General features: G+C 40.8%; 1 protein-coding gene across 2 annotated transcripts in view; it reads right to left on the bottom strand.

The window, feature by feature from the left end:
• PIGL (phosphatidylinositol glycan anchor biosynthesis class L) overlaps nucleotides 1-23,056 on the bottom strand; it is a 62,025-nt gene extending 38,969 nt beyond the window's left edge. Inside the window, exons 1-2 of one of the 2 annotated variants that reach the window (XM_055718414.1) lie at nucleotides 22,715-23,056; nucleotides 18,124-18,223 (exon numbers count right to left, since the gene is read on the bottom strand). In XM_055718414.1, the coding sequence (XP_055574389.1) occupies nucleotides 18,124-18,223; nucleotides 22,715-22,997 (383 nt within the window). In that variant the 5' untranslated portion in view covers nucleotides 22,998-23,056. The remainder of the gene's footprint in view (nucleotides 1-18,123; nucleotides 18,224-22,714) is intronic. The other variant, XM_055718407.1, reaches the window with a different exon arrangement.
• Nucleotides 23,057-23,232: the final 176 nt, after the last annotated feature.

The following is a 23,232-nucleotide window of genomic DNA, read 5'->3' as shown; positions in this document are numbered from 1 at the left end:
CGACCAAGACTATCTCCTGAACTTAAATTCTGAGGGTTAAATATTCCCAAATAAATTACTGTCAATGCAGATCACTTTACGGCCAAACTAGTCTGGGGTACATTGTTTAAACATTAAGTTCTGCATGTTTACTTCTCTAATACCTTTTTTTTCTTTTTTTATTAATTTTCTGGTCATCTGTGGCTTAGAAAATGATTGATTCAGTAGATATCTACTCCCACATCTGGGCTTTCTTTAAACAAAGTCACAAAAATGATGAATCTCCTCCTACGTAATACTTTATTGCTTCCTATGTCCTATGCTTTTGGTGTTTTAATCATAACTAGAGGCTCACACACTCACATCTCAGCATGTTCGCTACACTAGATAAGCCAAAAAAACATTTTAAGTTGAAGACTTGCCCAGACATCTATTATTTCACCACAAAAATCTGAAATTTTCTTTTGCTCTGAGTCACTGGCAAAAAATTTACTTCATGGAACATTTGAAGAGGGGTGGTAAAAAAAATAAAAGAACAGCCACGTAAATCAGGATCTCTAAAAGCACTGGCAGGGAGCATTTCCATTCCTGTGCCTAGCCTCTCTCAATTAGGCTGCTCAAATGGCCAGTGATTACTTCTGACATTGCCACAGCGACTGCTTACAGGCAAACTCAAGCAACGACGTGGTAAAGGCCCCACAACAATGATCCCTGGCAGTGATGTACTTTTCACTTACCCAGAAATCACAAATGCTGGGATCAATCCAGCAGTACATCAACTGCAAAATTCCTACCTACCTCTGCCTTCAGTGCAGGGCAGTTGACTTCAACCCACCCATTTTAACTAAGTGATTTAGTTATTTCTAAAACAACTCTACAGCCAAGCACAGAATTTAATTTTCACAGTTTATTGTATTAAGAAGCATGCAGTGAAGTATTCTTCCCCACTAAAATTTTTATTCATGGTTTGCACAGTTTTGAGCTGAGATGGAAACTGGAGCTTAAAATTGTTAAAACAGGTTTTTTTAATTGTTTTCTAGCAACTGGGTAAATTACATTAGAAATTCTAGAAATGTATGGGAAAGCTTTCCAAAACACGGTATTGAAAACTAACAGATCCAGTAAACAAAGTCAATATTAACTGTAGTTAAGGAGACTAAAGCAGTTGGATTTGGATCATGTGTGCTCTTCTTCAAGCATCTTAAAAATTAGTAGAACAGACTTTCACATCTATTTTTATTCACTGACCACAAGACGAAAAAAAGCTTTCCTCCTTCAGTTTTGAATGAGTTTCTCAACTCTGACTTACCTAGTTTCTGAATTATGTAAAATAAGACAACTAAAATGGAGTCATTCACTCTAGCGCTTAGTCAGAGACCTCCATCAATTAAGCGGTTTTACTTTCTCTTAAACATTGGCAACAAAAAGCATACTGCCTGCCTCTTTAATTTCATGTAAGTTATCTTAGTAGACTACTTGAAGCTTAGTTCTTAGTACAGATGGTCATAAATGCACATTAAATAACAATGTTTTATTTTAAACCATTTAATTTAACATAATAAAATATTAATAATTGCTATAAATTTTTATCCATCCTGCTCCAGTAGCTTTTGGTTTTGCAGCGGAAAATCAGGTTTGCCAGCTAATTAATTCTTACGATTGATTGTAGTTATTATCATTGTCACAGATTTTTAGAGCCAACAGGGACCATTGTGGTCATTACTCTCATACAACATACTCAGCAGACTCATCCAACAAATCTCTTCCTCATGGAGATCCTCCTGTGTCACTATCAAGTCATCTCATGGATAAAGCAAATAGCACGAGCACCTTAAACACCTGTTATTAGGCTTGTTTTCCACACCTTTATCATTCTGATGACAGTTTCCCAAGTATTATCCAAATGTTAATATTCTTTTGGAAATGGAGATTTAATACCAAGATACTGAACTAAAACAAGAGACATTCAAACAACACGTGAAGAGGCAGTGACATCCCCTTACTCCTACCCATTACTCCCTTGCTCACATAGTCCCATACACATACTGTGCGATAGCTACAGCACTGGGAGCTGATGTTTAACTGGCTATCTGCAATTACTCTCTTACAGCTTCTTAGTTTCGCTTCATACATCTGGGAATACTTCAATGACTAATTTTTAGCAAAGAACAAACTACTTTGTATTTGAATATAAATGGCTATATACATTTGTCAAAATAGCTACTTTCCCACAATAGTTCTTGCTATATAGAATTCACTAGGTTGCTAACAGGTTCCCACTTTCAAAAACTGGAAAATACACACAGGTGAAGAAATTTGTTCAAGTGACACAGCAGTATTCAATGAACTATGCTTGGTTTAAAACAAAAGAACCTCCTTTCCACATGCAGGTTACCAAACACACTGCCTCAAGCAAATGAGTTGTAATAATCACTTCAACCCCTTCACCTGTTTAAGTGCAGATGAAGAAGAGGAAACAGCACATTGGACTGGTACCTGCTGCAGCCACAATGTTCATTTTACTAGTACAATAAATAACTGATACCCTTAGCGTTTGCCCTCAGGTTCTGCTGAGAGGGGCAAAAAGAGCCATTGGTCATTACCTTTCCACTACTGAACCAAACCATGCAGACTCACTCAGATGGATTCAGTATTTGCCCTTGAACTGGTGTGGGCTGCATTTGGCACTCTGCTTTTAAATCAATACATAACCCAGGCGTAATCTTATCTGGCAGGAACAGGGATATTGGGGGGGAGGGGGAAGAACACAGCCTCTAGAGGTGAGGAGAGCTCTTCTAAATGTTAATGGGTTAAGAATAGAAAGGTCAAATGCCTGCCTTATCAGAAGGCCTCATGTGCAAACAGGCACCAAGGCACAGCAATCAGAGGACAAAATGGGCATAAATGTCAGGAGTTAGTTACTGTAGCTGTAAACACCAAAAGAGAATGGTGGAACTGGGAAACCTCCCAAGACACTTCTGGTTAATACAGGTCACTGGGAAAGTCCAAGAGATTACTTGAATGTTATTGCTGCTGTGGAGCCAGAGATCACATGTGAGCTGTGCGAAGGCCCCAGCAAGGGGACTGTGGAAGAACACTGCGAGTGTCAACAGAATGAGCTGCTGTAGGAGTAGGTATGGAACATGTTATATATCAAATATCCTGCGCTGGCAGAGCACTGCTCCAGATTGCTCCTGCAAGAGCACATCCGTTCTCCTAGAATAAGGATACATGAGGATGGAGACAAAAAGTCCTTCCTTGCTGTTGCAGTTTGAGTCCAAATCAGTTATTCTCACATGGGGCACCAACTGTCACAGCACAAGCAAAACTAGCAAGTAGCAGAAAGCTTTACCATTGGTCAAATTCTACTGTCCATGCTCTTTCTCCATCCTCCAGAGGACCAACCACACTCCTCCTGGTCTCTGCTACATCCAGGTTCTTCCTTCTCCAGGCTCTTCCCTCATCCAGCCTCTCCTTCCCCTACACTACTCAGTGCTAACCACTTTGTGGGAACGAGCTACAGCTGCACATCATCCATGCCAATCAACCCACTGCCTCTGAAGCAAGGCCACAGCTGTGTATTATCAGTGTCAATCAACCCACTGCCTTCATTCCTCTACACCTTACCTCTTTGTAGATACAGAGGGCCCTAAACATAGCAGAAGCTGGATGATGACCCTGTATAGAGGGTCTTCAACTCTGTTCTACAGTACCTCTTTGAGCATAATGCATAAAGGATTGGGATGGAATAAAGGGACAAGGCAGGACAGAAACAAAAATCTCCCTTAAATACTAATACAGTTTTAGCCCTCTTCTAATTAATCTTCTTATTGGCATCCAAGGAAAGAGGCCAAAAGTGTATGACAATGGACAGTAATCTTGCAGATACAAGCAATCAATTTGAAGCAACAACAAAGTGTACTTGACATGTAATGGTGTGTAGAGTTACTCTGTTGTGAGTAATATTGCATAGGACCTATGTCTACTGTTTACCAGTGCTTCCAGCCTGGCACCTTTTGCCTGCAATAATTTGTCAATAAAATCAATCAACCAACCAATTCCCACCCTCAGAAAAGATCAGCAGTGAGCAGCCATGTTTAAGATTGCTGCTCCCTCTCTCCTGGTACAGGGATTGCCCAGGAGATGGCTACCTGAGTTTGGGAAACAAATACAGGATAGCTACCTGGCACAGTTCCCTCCTTACTGCAAAACAAAGAGCACTATTCTTGTCAGCCTGTTCCCAGCTGTAAACAACTATCAAAGGATAGGGTTAATTACTGGTTAAAACACTAAGAAGGAATAATAACTACAAATAAAGTAAGACTAAATATATTTTATCCCGCAAAAGGGATAAACAGGGTTTGTGCTTATAGCTCAGAGATCACATTCTAACCATTAAATCGCTATTCTAATTGGTAAAGACAGGGTTACATTTACAAACAAAAAAGGAATGCACCCGTATAAAGCCACTGCTCTCTGAAAGACTATTTTAGTTTAGTGCCTTCATGTTTGTTCCACAAAGTGACTCCTCTGCAGTTAACTGGACTGGCCTCTAGCCCCTGCCATAGGGGAGAACATCATAACCTACTTAAATTTGCAGGCTGCATCCTTTATGCAGGAGAGCTCCCAAATGGGCACAAATGGCTTATTTCTTACACCAGCATTACTCGGCATCTGCTTATCCCAGTCTTCTGCAAGCATCTGTTCATTCACTGACATACGTGCACTGCTCTTCTGCATTACCAACCTCATTTTCAGCCTAGAAACTCTTGAGTTCATTCATTTGAAAGAGCACAAATATACAGCAGCAGACATTTTTTATACACATGGCATTACTGAGTGCTATTAACAGTCACTGTTTCAGCCCAGAAGCTACCGCATTTTCAGTGACAGCTCTGATATGCTAGTGATTTGTGATGTTTTCTGAACTATTCTGGGGAATAAAAAGCCTTTCTAAAAATGTAGGATTGTACCATTTTTATTCACAGTAAGAATGACCAAACCTATTTATCCTATGAGTTGCATTCCAAAAGCTTCACATGGCTGACAGGCTCAAGAGATACAATATACATTATGGAGAGCCACTAGAGCAGAGAGAATCTTTTCTCATCTCTCAAGATAAGAGTTTAATTCAACTTAGGTCAATTTAGGGAGTAAGGAATACAACCCAAATCTTCCAGCAACATAGTGATATTTTCTGAGTTGCTACAAATTTGAACGAAATAATTCATCATCACTGAATAAAGCTATGGAGATTCTCCTACAACCCCTCCTGTTTCATTATGTAGAAGGCAATTTTCAAAATGCTGCCTCAGCTCAGATGCTTATTGCGTGTACGTGTCTGCCTGCTACATGTTCTCCCTATGCCTCTCATTCTGACATGCGCTGACACTTTCTTGGCTCTCAGTCAGAGATGCCAACAGCGTAAGAGCACAAGGGTATTACAGAAATACCAACTTTCTTCATCCCCATTTAACATGTTCATATTTCAAAAGATAATGATATGAGCACATTTATTGCAGCTGAAACTGTTTAAAGATTCAAAGGCACTGGACAACTAAATGTACAGCCTAACACAACATTAAAAGCAAGTTCAGGAAAGACCATATGCAATTTTCTGACCTGTATTATTTCTATGCTGTCATCATTTTGAGGCATTTGATATGCTGCTCTTTGGTTCAAACCCAAGAATGGCATTTGAATTTTTACCATAATAAACCTTCTCAACAGACTTTGCATTTTCGTTATGCTGTCCGTGTAAGCCACAAGGGTATTTTTCCTCCCATAATGTCCAATCTGCAGGGAATGGTTGTGAAACTCCATTATTTCCAGGAATTGCTGGCAACCTACTGCTGTCTGTTCTCAGTATTGCCTGTATTTTCCTTGTTCAGCTTTAAAAGCCAAACTTGGTTTGCAAAAATGTCTGGCTTTCTCAATGCCAGAACTGAATAAAGACTAGAACAGGACTGAATTAGATGGTTTTATTATGCTGAAAAGCCGTTAACTCACATTAAAGTCTGTAAAACAACAAGAGTATAAAACTGGAAATAGATGCTCAGCCTTAAATCCTATTACTCAGAAATTTTCCTAGATGTTATCTATAGCCTTTCTCAGCTCCATCACCCTTACCTGATCCCTACAATCAAAACAAAGCAGATTTTTTTTAAAAGTTATAACTACTTGGATTTTCACTGTTCAGTACAGTCAAAATAATCTGTAAAGAAAGGCAGCCTGAATTCTCCAACATGCCTGAAGTCTGCCACAATTTGGTCTTCAACAAGCAGAGGTAAAGAACACAGACGTTTACTCTCAGTTGCCCAGGAAAAGCATACACCGCAGGGTATATGGTCAAGAAAGCTGGAAGATATGAAAAAAAGTCTTGAATTATTCAAATCTTTCATCAGTCATGATGTCCAAAAGTTGTAACTGAAAGCTGCCCATCTAAAGGTTATCTGCAGGACCACACTATGATCTCAGCCACACACAGCAGCAGCTTCAAAGAAAGCAAGGGAATTACTCCCAATTTACTTTGGCAGAACCAAGATCAGAATCTGACCACAGTCAAACAAAAACCAAACAATGCTACAGGCTATAAGAACAATCATCAGTAGATGGGGTGTAAAAACAATGAGGATCTCTCTGATTCTGATGCACTTCAGTGACTGAAAAGATTCCAGCCCTATTGTTCCTCCTGTCCAAAATATCTTGGACTCCATTCCGTGTTCCAGAGGCACTCCTGACAGACTGCTCTAAAAACATATCTAACAAACTCACAACTGCCTGAGCTTCTTCAGCTAAATACTGTCTTGCATTCAATTTGGGAAAGCCATAATGTATAGAGCGACGTCTGAGGCCTGCTTTCTGGGAAGAGGAAATCGACCATACACAATGTCAACTGAGTTCATTCCTAAATGCAAACCACATTGGGTTGTCGAGCAGGATAATAAAAACCTGCTGACCTAGTTTCCTGCAGAACAAAATCCTCTGTCTTCCCTCCTGCTGTGCCAAACCTAAATCAGATCTCCTTCTTTGGAGAAAGAAATTAACCCTATGACTATCAAGCAAAACTCTAATAATGATCCTTAACATTTACACAGCATTTCACACCATAAGAATAGTATGTAAACAGTAATAGGTCTATCTGCAAAGCTCTGCAACAAGGCAAGATTATTAAAGGATGAATGTAAAACACAGAGACGGTCAGAGACCTTAGCAGAGTTCAGCAAAGAACTTAATATTTCTCTTCCTTCAAAAGGATTTTGAAGAGTAAAGCTCTGTGCTCTAACCACTTTGCTTGGTAAACCCTTCTACGTTTGCTCTATGCAAATATAAAACTTCCATTCATGATGTGGCAAAAAAATAACAGCATAGCTCAGCATTTTGAAAAACTGCATCAAACCGCTCAAGAAAGGACTATTGTTCTTCCCAAATTTTGCGATGTCAACTTACAAGTCCATTTCTGCTAGATGAGAGCTGATTGTATTTGCTCCAAGTGTTTGGTGAAAGCATTCACTTTTAAAGGCTTCACTTCCCCAGTGATGCAATGTTTCATTTGTAGGGATGCCTGGGGGAACTTCAGAATGGACAGAGAATGCAAAAAATAACAGGGCATGTCACAACAAACTCAGCCAAGAAAATACAAATGGAATTCTCTGGCTGTAGGATGCTTCAAAAGGCAGCCCTGGATCATGCTGCTGCAGAGCAGCACCCCACTGCAGTCAGCTAGAAGCATTTGGGGAGCCTCAGATTCCAGACCGCTGAGAACACCTTTGCTGGTTCACACTGACACTGTCAGCTGGAGGAGCTTTCAATCATCTGAAAGACAGAGTTTTATACATGGAAAAAGTGGCAATAACAAATGGTGTGCCTAACTGCGATATAGCTTTACAAACAGGTTTTTACCATGATGTGGCCAAAGTGCAACCTGCAAGTGAAACTGCTAACAGGGTGCAGTACTACAGCCAGAGCTTTCACCGTCACACTAAGAAAGAAGACCCTGCAATAAATACAGTTTCATCAAGCACTGCTCCCTTAGGAACTGAGACAGCTTTCCCCTACATCCAGACAGTACCCCAGGACCTGAAACCTCTCTATCACCACATGCTCCATTGGCATCTGTCTCTCAAGGTACAACACCCAAGTTCCTGACAAGCTACCAAACAGAAACCTCTGTATGGCAAAGTTTGAGAGCCTCTGCGACACAAAGCAGCCTAGTTTACTAACGTACCATTGGAGAAAAGACTGAAACAGGAAAGTGATAACTAATAGGTATGCTAGCAGTGCCATTTCACCTGTGAAGTTACTGTCTCTGTCACTTTGTCAAACTGCAGGGAAGCTGTTAAGAGTACAGGCTTACAGAGCAAAGACAGCACTTAACATACCATACCCTTCAGGGAGTTTGAAAGTGAAGAACAAAGAACCTGGATTAGATAGCACTGCAAAGGTTGTCACAATTATGTCTGTTCTCTGGATGCTGCATCTTCACAGCTAAACTCCATGAAAACTTCTGCTCCGGCTTTGAAATGAGGAAGACAAAAAGTCTTGAGTTCTCACAGGCTTATTACTAACATTGGTCAGGGTTAGAAATGTGATGATGGAAAAAGAGCATCTTATTCATCGTATCTGGTCCCTGAGGGGTTGTGACTTGTATACGCTTATTTTATTGACACAAACAAGTTTTAACTTCTATTGTCTTACAGAGGAAGAGCAGGCTGAATTCAATTCTGGCTCACACATCATCTGCGATTGTAGCCAAATCCCAGCCACACAACTTTTATTACTGGGAGGATGTCAGAGGCAAAAGACACAGCTGGATATTCAGATCCCAGACTGAGCTGTGCTGGCAGTTAGGCAAACCAGCTTTTGATTTGTATGTAAACAGAGCCAATCTGAACTGGAAGGTCATTAAGAGAAAACACATTTTACACAACATTGTACAGTTGCTTTTCCAACTTTCCCCATACTAACATTTTTTTAAACAAGACTTTGTCTTCTCTTGTTGACTGTTTCAATGACAATTTCTGATCTTACTGAAGTCAATGGCCAACCCTCACTGATTTTGATCGGACCAGAAAGTGGTTCTGAGGACAGAATGGCATCCAAAATTCTACTGCTCCGTTCTACCACTTATGTAGAAGAATTGGGTTGATGTAGACCTAAAACATATGTTGTATAAAAACACAGAATTTGTACATCTACATCCTCACAAAAATCCCAATGAGCCTTTACAGTGTCTGCAGTCCAAACATTGCTATCCCTATAACAAATAAAACACTTCACTCAACATGAAAGTAACGAAGCCCCTTTTATTACTCAGGAGTGATGTCCACAAAGAAATTTTTTCTTCTATCCTGACACTGTTGTCTTCTGTAAAAGAGCCAGAAAGGTCCCCACTGAATGCCCTGCAATTATATTTAGGGGGAGGCAAAATTATTGGGAATTTCCTTTACTCCATGGTCCTGTCCCAAAGGCCCCAAGGACACCGTACTTCTGTAGCTCATCAACTCAACCCTTTGAGCCTGCCATAGAAGGCGATGCTTTCCACTCATCCCTCAGGCACTGTATGCACTGCTTCCTCTGTTCTCTTACTAGCTGCCAGCATAGGAGAAGCCTTCTGACTTCAATGGGAATTTGGAAAACAAACCCAAGAAATTAGGATTATATTGCTGGCATTCAGCAAGACAGCGTATCGTGGCATTTGAAGCAGTCTGACAGCCTTTGACACTATGCCTTGTAACTAGAAACATTCCCTTAACAAGCCTAATAAAGGCCTTGCTCCCAATGCTCAAATATTGATTATTTCATACATTTTCTAGTGACTGACCGAACTAGCAGTTAGATGAGGGGAACAGGAATAAACCGACAACTAATTTTAATGTCATGAGGCCCCTAGACACACTGAAACTTCTTGTCTCCCAGACACTGAGGCAACTTGGGGGAAATTACTGCAATTACCTTCAACTGATGTGGGAGTACAGGTACACACTACCTACAGGAGCTACTTAGTGCACCTAGGATCCTGTCCTTTAGGAAAAATGGGAGTTGATGTAACTGCACTTCTGTAGCTGAATCCCCTAGGGGAGTTTGACTGAGAGGCTGCAAACTTCCTTCCTCTGTTTTCCAACACAGTAATTACGTGACATATAGAAAATGCAAGTCCATTGCAGATGCAACTGACTGATGTTTCCAAACCATGTCACAGCCTCAGATCTCACAGCTTTATTTTAACTGAGGCACTCAACATTTTGTACTGTAGCTACAATTAAAATAAGATTATGAGAACACACAAAGAAACCACACAGTTCTTGTGAACAAGGCGTTAACGCCCAATCCATTATTGTGAGAAGGCTTTTAAGAGTGTTCCCAGTAGAAACAAAAATATATTTTCCCTGAGTAAGCCCGAATGCAGAGATTCAAAAGCTTGAGCTGGATCCCTGCTACTTTTTTTTTTGTTTTCTTCCTCCTCTGTGATTAACTTAACTGTGATTATCTGAGGTAACTGTTACTCTTTAAGGAAACGAGTTTACCATTTTCTCTTCTGACAGAAGACCTCAATCTGCCTATAATTAACAGCAAGGCATTTGCAGCTGCAGGTTTAAGATGACTAACAGAGATGTAACTGGGCTATCAAAGCAGGGAACCTTCTGGGGCAAAGGGCAAACGCCTGTCATTCTCCATTAGTTCCTCAGGGTGTCTATTGGCAAAACGCACTGTATTGTTCCACTGTCGAACGAGCAAAATAAATAGGTTGTTATAGTTTGTCATGTTTAAAAGGGGAATCTCGGGTATAACTGTTGAAAATAGCTTTAATCTAATGACCGTATCTTTCTATAACTTATTAGCATCGTGAAGAAATTCCACTCAAAATAATTTTAATATGAAACCCTGAATCTTATACTGGAAACCCAAAGACACTTCCTTCTGCAAGGACACAAGTGGTCTAGTTACTGCATCGCTCCAGTCAACGTATCTGTTTGTGTTACCAGGAGACGGCAGAGCTGGGGCATGAACAATCTGCAAATTCAGGAGGGGCCATTGAAGCTTTCTTTGCTCCAAAGATGCCTGTCTTTAACGTATGTGGGGTACTTTTAAAGGCCATTAATGAAAGAATAGTAAAAGGCATTTCTGAAGGTATGAGCTAAGAAAGAACAAAAAAAAAAAAATCGGACTTCTAGTGGATTTCCCTGTTCTAGTGCATTTCCCTGTCTTCAGCCCTAGCCAGTTTTCCCAGACTCCTGAGCACAGCCTTATTTCTTTTCTTACTATCAGTTTACCAGTGCTGATGTTTTTTAAGTTGAATCAAACTTGCATCAGATTCTGGGAATGGCTGGGACCCCTATCCTCGACTTTCATGTTTTGAGAACAGTATTTCATAGTTTTTATTCTGCTAAAATAATCTTGAGCATTAAAAGTATAAATCTCAATGCTTAGTATTTTAACTTGATTTCCATAAAGACATTTTGTCCTTTAGCAGCACTCCTTCACTTCCCCCTGCATTTATTCAGAGCCCTTGGCTTTTCTGGCCAGACTCTTGCTCTTAATCAAACCCTGCTGTGACTTCACTGACATGGTTTGACAGGTCTCTGTTGACATCTGAAGGAGAATCCTTGAATGTTTTGAAAAGGACCACTGCTCATTGCTCTACAGAGGTAATCTGGGGGACATGCGCCTTTAGCACTGAAAGGATTATTTTCCCTTTTGCCACAGACCTTCCCCCTTTTTGTACAGCAAGGAAATTAATTATGCTAGAAAGCTGAGTAAGGACCTGGTTCACAGAAGCCCCAGGGAAGCAAAAGGGCAGATTTCCTTATTACAGAAAATATCTAACTTAGGACAAAATAGCTAAATCTAACTTACTGCAACACAAGCCTTTGTTTCAGAAAGCAGCTTTCCTGGAGGGCTGAGAGACATCTCAATCCCCAGAAGAGTTTCCTCTTAAATTATTCCATAGAGCAACACTTATAAAAGCAGAAGCTGGAAGGCAGACTTTGATATAATCCTTTTTATAAAGTGCTCTGATGTCCTAAAGTATCAGCATGAGCTGCCATGTGGTAAGCATTTTGGAAAAATTATCTGTTTATTTAGAAATGTAAATAACAATAGGTGGCCAAATATTTTATTGTCTTCTCAGAAAGAAAACAATTTAGATTTCAAGAATTATACTAAACAGAAGTGAAATCTGGCTACAGTGATTACACAAACATCAAGATACCTACCTGACTGACAAAGGCTTCATGCCTTCTTGTAGTATTAAAGCATGTTAGTATTCAGGATGATTATGAGTATGTTTGACTGATTCAAAAGATGTAGGTTGATTTCCCCATAATACACACTGGATATGTGACCAATTTACATATAAGATTTTCTGGTCCCACAGATGCCATTCTTAATTAAAGAAAATTCTGCAAAAAATAAAGGCCTTTACAGCATTGCTGGGATAAGTAACATCAAGAGAATCCCCTCGCTCACTACTGAAATATGCAGCTCTTCTACAATAAAGCATGCAGCAATTTTAGTCAGCACATAGATCAGCTCTTTAGAAGTAGCAATAAAATAAAATGTCAAATTATAATATCATGAGGAACTTAGGAAGACAAAATGCTAACTAATTACCACAATTATTTCAGCAGAATTAAAGCTATTAAATATCGACTCCAAAATATGAAATATGATAACAGGGGAAGAAGAAACATTGGGGAATAGTATCACCTTTCTGATCAGAAACACTTAAGTAAGATAAATACATCTAAAACAAATCCCATTCAGAAGATGACACAGGTCTGCAAACGAGTGAGTCAGAAACTGGGATGAAATCACTGACAGCTTTGCCACCAGACCTGACTGAGACCAGGATTTTATCTCTGCACTTCTGGTGACCTCAGTTTTCGGGCAAGCTTTCTTAATTGCAGTACATATTCTCACTCTACAGTTTGGATCTTGAGCCTTCATGCACTCAGCACCCTGCATTTAAATCAATAAAGACATCAATGAACCACCTAAGTACAGTAAAACCCAACTGGATCAATGGGATATACTACTCAACTGTCTGTCTGTATACTTCTAAGTTTTTTATAAAAACATTAGAATTCCCAGTTACATATTTCTTTCTCTGAAGAGTCTGAGTGTTTTTATATCTTTCTGATTGTCACAATCAGACACACGCAGTACTTATTTAAGGATATATTTTCCCATGACCTCAGAGATTCACTCTTCTGACACAGGGAGCTCATGGAAGGAAGTTCATTAGCAGTTAAACAGAGGAAGTGCAATAAAGACTATCTACCTCGTAGGGGAAAAAATGCAATCCCAACAGCAAAGAATTATTATACAGGAAAAAAAAAAAGAATTTGTGCCTTTCTGCAGTCTCATAAAAAAACCTGCAGAGAGCCTGTGATTCTGCATGGGCAGATGTCCTCTCTCCTGTGCATTGTATAATCAGAGCCCTTTTGGACTTAAGTGAAATAATAATAATAAAAAAGAGAATGGAGTGCAATTTCCATGGAAACTTGGAAACAGATGTAACATTATTTGCAGTAAGCCTTTGTACTGTGAACGGAAAATTTTCTAGTTTACATGAATCTCTGCTATTATTTTCTTTGCAGTACAAACTTGGGCCAAATATTTTCTGTCATATTAAAGATGCAAATACTCGGGTTTACTTTCTGTCCAGTACAATTACGCACAAAAGCTTCAGAAGCTGCAGTGAAACACCTGATACCTATCTTTCCATGAACCCAAAACAGATATCAGAAAAAAAAAAAAGAATAATTTTGGCTTCTTTTTTGCTTGTTCTCTTCAAGTGAAAACAGCTTAGAAAACACCTCCTGTTTATGTGTAATATTACAGGCCAGTAGACAGCCAGAGAGCATTGGCAGATGTGCCTAATGTTAATGGGAGCTTAACTATCTCCTAATATTAGATCAATTAGTTACTCACTCCTGGTTTTCCATTTACCATGAAAGACAGCTTTCTAGCTCAGGAGTATGCACTCACAGATTAATTACTTCAGATAGCTTTCTCACAGATTAATTACTTTCAGATAGCTTTCTCAGATACAAGTAAGTTCCCAACAAAGTACATTTAGAAGTCCAAAACCATGGCAATGACTTGTGACCTGATAACTGGTTTTGGAGACTAGAGCACTTTCACCTCACTGTGTTCTCAAGACCAGACAGAGCAACAACCAAGAAAAAGTGTAGCAGTGCCACATCAAAGACCCGCACCCAAAGCAGTCCTTATATGAACACTTTCTCTTCACCTTATTACTGAAGCATTTTTTTCTGCATATTCTGAAGAGCAGGGAAGAAAAAGCATCCCTGTGTTTCATGATCATGCAGGACCCCCTTTTTACTTGTTCACAAGCTCTCCTCCTTGCTAAGCTGAACTTTCTATTTGCCACACACCTCCAGTGCAAATCAGTTACTCAGACTTGTTCTTCTCAAGATGGAGTTCTGCCCTGCTCAGCAAGTACTCGTTTCCTTTAAGTTGATTATTTGCCCACACATTACCAGAGCAATTCAAACTTTAAGCTAAATCTGGCAGCAAAGTCTAACATACACTTAAAGAACAATAGAACTTTTGGTGAAAACTTATGTCCTTTTTTGTTTGTTCCTATTTTTTATAAATTAGACCCTTCTGCCACCACAAAAATGTCCAGCATCTGATTTATCTACTATTTTAGACATGTCATTGTAGCAAGCTTTTCAGTTGAGTTGGTCTGTGTTTGCATTAGAGGTATCTATACCACTCATATTTTAGCTACGCTCATTTTACCTTCACTGCAGATCTGTAGAACTATACCAGTCTTTGCAAAAATTAAGCTGGGATCATGGCACAGTAAGATAAAGCAAATGATATCTCATTTTTACAGCTACAAGAAAGTCCACTGTTGCGGCACCTAAGAAGATGTACCAAAAAGCACAGAGTTTACATTACCATTTATATAATTAATGAAGTGACTTTTTATCTTACATGAGTTTCAGACCTCATTCTCTTGCTACTCCTCCCTCTCCCAGAAGCAGGCATAATTGTGACAGTACAGAAATTAACTTTGAACAATGCAAGTCCTAGTTTTGAGCTGGGCTGCTCCACGTGTTAAGCCTAGTGTGGGAACGGTAACAAAAGTGGACTGTAAAACCTTTCTCCCTTAAAAGCAGCTGTTAGTTGGTGTAGTGTTGGAGCTATGATAATTACATGCCAGTTCAGGGGACAACCCTGCAAATCTTGTGCCTGACCTGTACTATTCACAGATAGGAAGAGACCAACGATATAATCTAAACCAGTCTGGAACAGGCTGTCTGTATGCCCATCTGCTCACCTACAGTAACTGGATGCTGCATGGTCCTGCATGCCCCTTTTCACTCCTAGACATGCCTCTAGAAAAAAAAACTTTTCTGTAGACCTCAAAGCTCTAGGGCTGAAATGCGGGTACAGTTGGGACCATATTTGTGCAGAAGATTTGAGTTGTCTTTAACTGAGGTAACAAACACAGTGACAACATCAAACACCTGCCGGAGAATCAGCGCAAAGAAGTTGTCTGATTAAGAGACTGAACGAGACCTGCCCTAGGAATCCTGGCTATACTTGAGACAGTCATTGTTTAAGGCAAGGGACTGCTTCATAAGGATTTGGTCTTTAACACAGATTTCATCATAGGCTGACCGACTGAAGCTTTCTCTTTACAAATTCACACATAATTCAAAATGTCACGTTGATTTGATACCTGCCTGGCCAAGCGAGATGACAGAGCAAGTCAATCACCTTGCTCTTCAGATGTGTTTCCCCTTTTACATCTTGAAAATTCTACTCACTGACTTGCCGATCATGCGAAGAAAGAGGAAGCAGCATGACTCAGCTCCACACTACAATGGCTGGAGCAGATCCAGACCTAGCAATCCTTTGGGCTTTCCTTACCAAAATACAAATCTGCAGCTCGGATAATGTAAAGCATCCAGTATTTGTGTAAGAAATGTTAGATGGGCAGCATGCCAGCAGCAGTCCTTAAGCAATGTGCTAGTTCTTTATACTGATGGAAAATTATCTTCTAAAGAGTTAGGAAGGGAACAAAAAAAGCCAAAGGGCTGTGATCTTAAACAGTGCCTATGGAAGACAAAATGCTAAAGAGCAACACCCTCCTTGACTGTACTCCATAGACATGGATTTACATGTAAATCTAGCAGTAGATAACTTATTAATTTAGCAAGCTTCACAACATGCCATACTGGGAAATATTTCTGTATAATCTGTAAATTGCAGAAGTCATAACAGAGGCCTAGGAAAACTACTGACCTTAAGGAATCCTGGAACGCTGAGTAAGTTTCAAGACCCCTGAGTTCCAGTGCTTTGTCTAAACTGCTGGAAAATAGTACTCTAAAAACTAGCTAATCTAAAAACCCAGTGTCACCTAGAAATTATTCCTGATCCTCTACCATTTTGCTAACACCTGATCCACATATGTTTTTCATGAAGAGCACCCACACGGCAAGTTATACAACTTGAAGGTTATTTCACAGCAATACAACCTCAGAGATAAAGATCTCAAATGTAAACCTGTTTCTTAGAACAACGTTCCACATTCTGGTCCATGCTCAGAAGTTCTGGGCAATGGGAAGGATCTGTCTTTTCAGGCATTCACTGAGGGAAATCACGTATCAGTCACTACTTACATAAATACGTGTAATACCATTAATAAAAGTAATAAAGAGGCATGATCCAAGCTATTTCTCTGAAATGGCCCTTGCCTTCCTACAGAGCAAACCAGAGCATTACTTGCAAAATCAGTCCTCTGGACTGTGTGTCTGTGATTATGACGGAGACGTACCAGGTAACTCGCATCACATACTAACCAACCTCACACTGCATCGGAGGATGAGAGGCCAGTAGGCTTCTAGGCTCTCTGCTAATTTCAAAAGATGGTTCATTGAGCAGACTTCATGCTTAGCAAAGCTTAGCAGCTTTTTTCCTTATCCCTTCCCAAAACGTTTTGGGCACTGTCATATGATTGTACTACAAAACTTGAAGTTATCCAAACCCAGTTCATGAGAAGTGAACGGAAACATCTCTTTTCATTCCAAAGGAAAAACAACTCCTATGCTGTTTTCGTAAGTGAGCTGAAAACTTGGAGAGAAACCTAAAGCTAAAAAAAGCAAAGAACTCCAGAAGATTCATATTCTGGAGTGTGGTTTCTGTTGCCTTAGCTCAAGGGGAAATATGTTCATGGGAAAAGAGCCTGCCTGGAGCCAGATTTTTGTCAACTCTGGCTTTTCTAGTTGGTGTGGCTTTAGATCAATATGTTGCTATTAAAATTATTTCTTCATGAACAAAAATATTCTTTATGGATTGTATGATAGTTGTTCACAATCGAAACAACCACTTGTACCATCTTTCCTAGCAGTCAGTATCTAGTTCAGCTCCTATCAACCCTAGACAGACAGCGATCAGACAATTTAAGAGGCCTTTACAATGTTAGCTCTGAGTTTCACTGATTCAAAGTGTTAAATCAATCACCTTCCCAGAAAAGTTCCTGAACGAATCCCAAAACAAAGAATGTCAGCTTTAGCACCTATGTTTGTATCTACACACAACTAAAGAAAACAACATCACACCTTAGAAAAACGATGTTGTTGTATGGCTTAATTTGAAAGAATCTTACTGCCATGTTATTATGGACTGTCTTTAATATCACTTTAAAAAAGTGATAAAATTCACTTTTGTCTTTAGCCAGGACTAAACCAGATTATAAATATACTAGAATTCCACACTAACGCTGTGAAGACTAGCATACAGACAAACCAGCCACAGGCAATTCAGAGAATTTGTAATTGTCTGTATAACACTGCAACAAGCGTAACAAAATGTGATCATGCTGCCCAAATACACTGTGCCAGACTCCAACAAGTATGGTTATTGTAATTATAGATGCTATATCAACAGCGTTTAACCTAGGGATTATGATTCCCATCATACATGTGAATTGTCTCCTGCATTAATTACATTTATGTTAACAAAAATACCTAATATGATCTTTTTTTGAGATTCCTCAAGACTTTTTAGACTAATACAGTAAGCTTGCATTGAACTTTAAAGTGAACTTCGCCCCCTCTTTAAAACTTCAATGAAACCATGTTTTAAATGGAAACCAGTTACCTGTGATCAATGATTGTTACATCGGAAGCAGGAATCCCCAGAAGAAAACAACTCTGTTCCAGTTCTTTCTTACGAATCTCTCCTTGATTGTAATAATTTCCTGAAAATAGCAAACACAGTAACACTGTCTTACAACCTGACTTCTTTCTCAAAGCAGTAAGCATGAGCACCACACCTTAAATAAAGGAACAGATATATTGCAGGGGACAAACTTCATAGTTTTTACCTGAGCAACACCCAGCTTAGCTGAGGCTAAAATGCTGAGGCAAAGTTCTGCCCACCTTGACTACATTCCTCATATTTATTTATGCACCGAGTGTGGCTTGCAAGCCATTCTGGAGTTTATTTGGCAAAGGCACCAGAAATGAGATCAGTGGTCCAACAGTCCAGTATCCTCATCCTAAGAGTTAAAGTTAAATGATTCTGCCAAAGACATAAGAGATCTTCCAAACAACAATTCTGGAATAATCTGCTTGGGAAACTGCTTCCAACAACATGTTTGATTAGCAAATGTCTTATTCCTTAAAACATCAACATATCTAGATCTTCTGAGTTTTTTGTTTGGGCTTTTTGTTTTATTTTGGTATATGCCTAATCCACTTCTGAACATTGTTAAATTTTTGGCAAGATTTAGTATCTTTTTTCATGAACTCCACAGGCTGACTGCACTTTGTGGGGAAAGAAAAGGAGGCTTCTAATATGCATATACATGGACTAACTGCTTACACATTATCTGAATGGAAGGCACCAATATACTACAAAACAATTGAGCAAGATCTTTCCATAAACACAGGAGAAACCGCCTTTGCAGTGAGGTGACTAAAAGTCATTACCACTGGCAAATTTCCAGGTTGTCTCTGTAAAAGAGGTTAGTGGGATCGTAGTCCACTTGTTTAAAAATAAGTACTCACAACAAATCAGTAATAATTAATCTCCTTAGAACGGCCAAAGAGTCACTCCTCCTTCACTATTAGACATGATACTGTGAACTCCCTCCTGTACTCTTAACAGCATAGGCCCACAAAGCCAAGCTCAACAGCAAGTCCGAAGTACTTGGGACAGAATTGTTGAGATAACACACAGAAAGCCTGTCCCACGGCACATACTATACGCAATTAAAGTTTATAGTATGGTCTGGGCTGCTTCTAATGAGTGCATCTGCCTTATAACACTAGGATACTGCAATAAAATACAGTGATGGCACTAGGATTTGAAGAAATGAGGAATTCAGTCATAACAATCTCTGGTTTAAGACAAAGATTTTTCAGAAGTGTCCATCATTCACAGAGGAAATTCAGACAGAAACAAGTATAGCAAGCTTCACACAACTTACAGAACCAAAAGAAGATTAGAAACCTAATTTAGATAAGGCATTTGGGAAAAGTTAGACTGAGACCAACAACTAGCAGGGAAGCAGGATTCATTATCTTTAAACACTGCCTCCTTCTTCAGTGAATTATTTTCTCATCTTGCCCAGACATTCCCATATTTTTTCTTGGCATCAGCCATGCAAAGTCCATGCCAGAGCTGTGACGGCCCCTTCCAGAATGTTGCCCTGTGCAGGGCAGTACTTGCAACCCAATTTTAACTTTGAAGTAATAAAATGAAAAAAAATACAGCTGAGTATTAATGTATGATTCAAGTCTGTAGTCAGCTGTATTGAATTACACTGGAACTTTTTTATTGTTGTGCGTGTGAGTCATCTAAATCTAGCATTTCTCTCAAGCAGTGTTGCAATCTGAGCCATCCCTAGCAAGCTTTGTAAATTTTTCAAAGAGGAAGAAGAGTAACTAGAAAAAACCCACTCTTCCTGCAGACTGTGAGTAAATGGTTTTAGGAGTCTATGACAATGATTAGATGTGGGTTTGCTGAGGAACGTCAGCTTGGTAGTCTGCATCTCAGTTGTAAATTCCAGCTTAAGCAAAATTAATTTAAGTGTGCACTTTCACTAGATGGATTAAATTGAGTACAGTGGGACTCACTTTAGACTGTTTTTTTGCAAGGCCATTAACAACACTAGTGTTTTAAGATAACATACTTTGTGCTGCAATGCAGTGTGATAGCTGACTGCAGGTGATGTTTTATCCAAATAGTACCACTGTTCTCAACATACCAAACTTCTGCCGAACTCAAAGGAATAGACCCATGTTCCACAGCTTGAGAAACTTGTCAGGACATCAGGAATGTATAAATGCTAACAAGAAAAAATGGGAAGCTATTGAGAGCAAAACAGCTGAATAGCTGATGCTGCTGGACCTCATCCATGGAGCACTCAATAGAGAGGCAGCTACTACAGAGAGCAAAGCACATACTGAGGTATTATGTCAGTCAAAGATTATTCAGTGCATAAAAGACTGGGGTTTTTTTCACAGTGCTGTAATTCCAATTCATTTCTAAGTTATTTTGATTGACATTTGAAAACTGCAAGTACGATGGTTTCTAAGACAATTTCATCTCAGTGTTACAATTTGCAGAGTCTTTGATCAACTCATTTGTCATCATCAATCACACAAACAATGACAGGATGAACCATGTGAATCACCCAAAAGACTAGTAAGAGGCACAGAAAAATGTATGGGTGATTACCATGCTCAGTGAATATATGCTCCTATATGGGCCGCTAGTTCCGTTACAAAGACATGCAAGGGCATACATAGAAGGCAGTGTCAAACAATGTTTCACGTCACTAGATCAGGAATAAAGAAAATTTAACAAAACAAACAGAAACACAACACTTATTTGGAAAGTTCTCTAACAGCAGGAGTGTATTAGTCCCCAAAACTGAAATGGCAGAGTTGCACTTCAGTAATCTCTCCATAGCTGTGAAAAAGCCAGATGGAATCCACAGACCTTTGTTCCTCAGCAAAGACAACTGAAAGCTTTGCACTAAATCTTGAATGGGAGGTATAGAGCGATCAGTAAAGCCATTACACCACTGGACTTCAACAATAGTTTAATCCCAGTCTTCTCACCTATATGGTCTGTTATGACAGAAAGCTTTCAAAACAAAACCAGAAAAGTTGGCAATGAACTAGCTGGAGCTTTCAAAAACACAGAGAGCCCTTTTCCAAATGTAAGTAGCCATCAGTGTAAGATGTAAATGTTTGTAGTCTGAAGTACTCCTCTCAACAAATATAAATAATCTTTAGTTTTCACCCCAGGCTCATGAATTCTGGTATAGCAATATGGTCTGAAAGATTGATTAAAATGAGGTTAGTTGGTATGCACAAAAAACCTGACCAATGTAATAACTGATTAGGTATCAGTTCTGCAGAAAAAAATAACCTGGAGCTTTGGTACATCACGAGAAGCACACAGGAGTGTCACGTGCTATGAAAAATTTTTGTCCTGGGCAAACTGTGGAGCCTGTAAGAATGTTTTCATTCTATTCAGCCCCAGAAAGGCCTCAGCGGGAGTACTGCTTCCAGTTTTTGGTAACTGCACTTCAAAAAAGATATGAATCAACTGGAAGAGTCCAAAGGAGACTGATGAGAATGATCAGAGAAAACATGATTTATAAGGAAAGACTGCAAGAAACAGGGTTGTTTAGTCTGGAGAAGATAAGACAAGAGGCAGATAACGGCCTTAAAATATGTAGGAGGCTCTACAGAGATACTGTGATTTCCATGTTCATGGCAGAGAGGAAAAATAAACAAACAAGCTTAAATTACACGAATTATTCAGGAAAAAGTGATGTGAAGAAAAGCTCAGCCAGCACTGACCCAGACCACACAGGCTGAGGAACCTCCCCGGAAGTTCTGAAGAACAAACTAGACATCTGTCTGCAGCAAATGGCAACACATTGATTCTGCCTTCAGGTTGACTGACCAACAATGCAACCTCGGGTTCCCTTCAGGCCTATTTTTCTGAGATTGGGTTGTCATGCAACTGTTATTTTTAGATGTGTTTCAGCAAATGTATCATTATGACTTTAAAACTGCATCATCCAAGCAAGTCCTCTCTCTACCATACAATGGAATTACAAGGAGATGCCAAAAGGTTGTGCTAAGCAGCGCCTTTGTACAACTTACAGACACTTCAGCACAGTGTGAAAGTACGTCAGTGCTGCAACCGGAGATCAGATTATGAAACCTCTAGCACAAGGTTCAGATGCAGAGGGAGATTTTGCTACCGGGTGCAGTTGCGGAAACGCTGCAGAAAGTAAGTTTGACCAAAGCCACCAGTGCATGGCAGCTCTCTGGGCTGCGCAGGATATGATGAGGGTGCACTAGGACACCAAACCGCAGATGGATGGCAAGGCGGCTCCTCCGCGGTGCCACACTATCATGGCAGCACAGGCCCAGAGAGCCATGAGGCTCAGCACGGCAGTGTGTGGCATCACGGTGACATCACACGTGGTATCGCAGCCCAGTGGGGTTGCCTCACGCTACCAGCACCGCTTGCTGCTCCAAAGCACTGACATGTCATCACAGCCTGGGGCTTACGTCACATCACGAGGCCACGGATGGGATGACATCATGGCGGCTTTCCCATGACATCACGGGCGGGAAGCGCGGCCCCTACGGGCAGTCGCGGCGGCACCTCGGGGGTGGGTGCCCCGCCGCTCCCAGCGCATCCGCCCCCCCCTCACCTGCGGAGCAGCACAGCACCGCGGCGCGGCCGCCGGCCCTGCCCAAGCCGAGCACCGTGGGGGCGAAGAACATGGCTTCGTCATCAGGGTGCGCCGTCACCAGCAACGCGCGGACGCCATCCGCCCGCGCCGCCGCCGCCCTTCCCCTCGGGGAGGCGCGAGCCCCGCCGGTCGCGTAATGGCGCCGTAAGCGTCGCGCGCCACCGAGCAGCAGCGCGAGCAGCAACAGCAGCAGCAGCAGCAGCGCCGCCGCCGCCCCCCAGCCCCACGGCCCCGCTGCCATAGCGACCGCGTCGCGCTGCTCCGGCAGGAAACGGCAGGGGCAGCGGAAAGCTTCCGGGGCACGCAGACTATTCCCCCCCCCCCCCCCCGATACACACACACCTCCCTTTTCTACCCCGCCTCGGGGCGGGGCCGCTGCCTCTGAAACGTGCCCCGGCTCGTCCCGTGCAGGGCTGCCTCCGGAGGAGGGGCGCACCGGGGGGCCTCCCGCCGCGCTGCCCTCGCCGGGCCTGGCA

Source organism: Falco cherrug, chromosome 1 (assembly GCF_023634085.1).
Source record: "Falco cherrug isolate bFalChe1 chromosome 1, bFalChe1.pri, whole genome shotgun sequence".
In the NCBI taxonomy this organism is placed as follows: domain Eukaryota; kingdom Metazoa; phylum Chordata; class Aves; order Falconiformes; family Falconidae; genus Falco; species Falco cherrug.
This window is presented reverse-complemented; position numbering and strand designations above follow the sequence as displayed.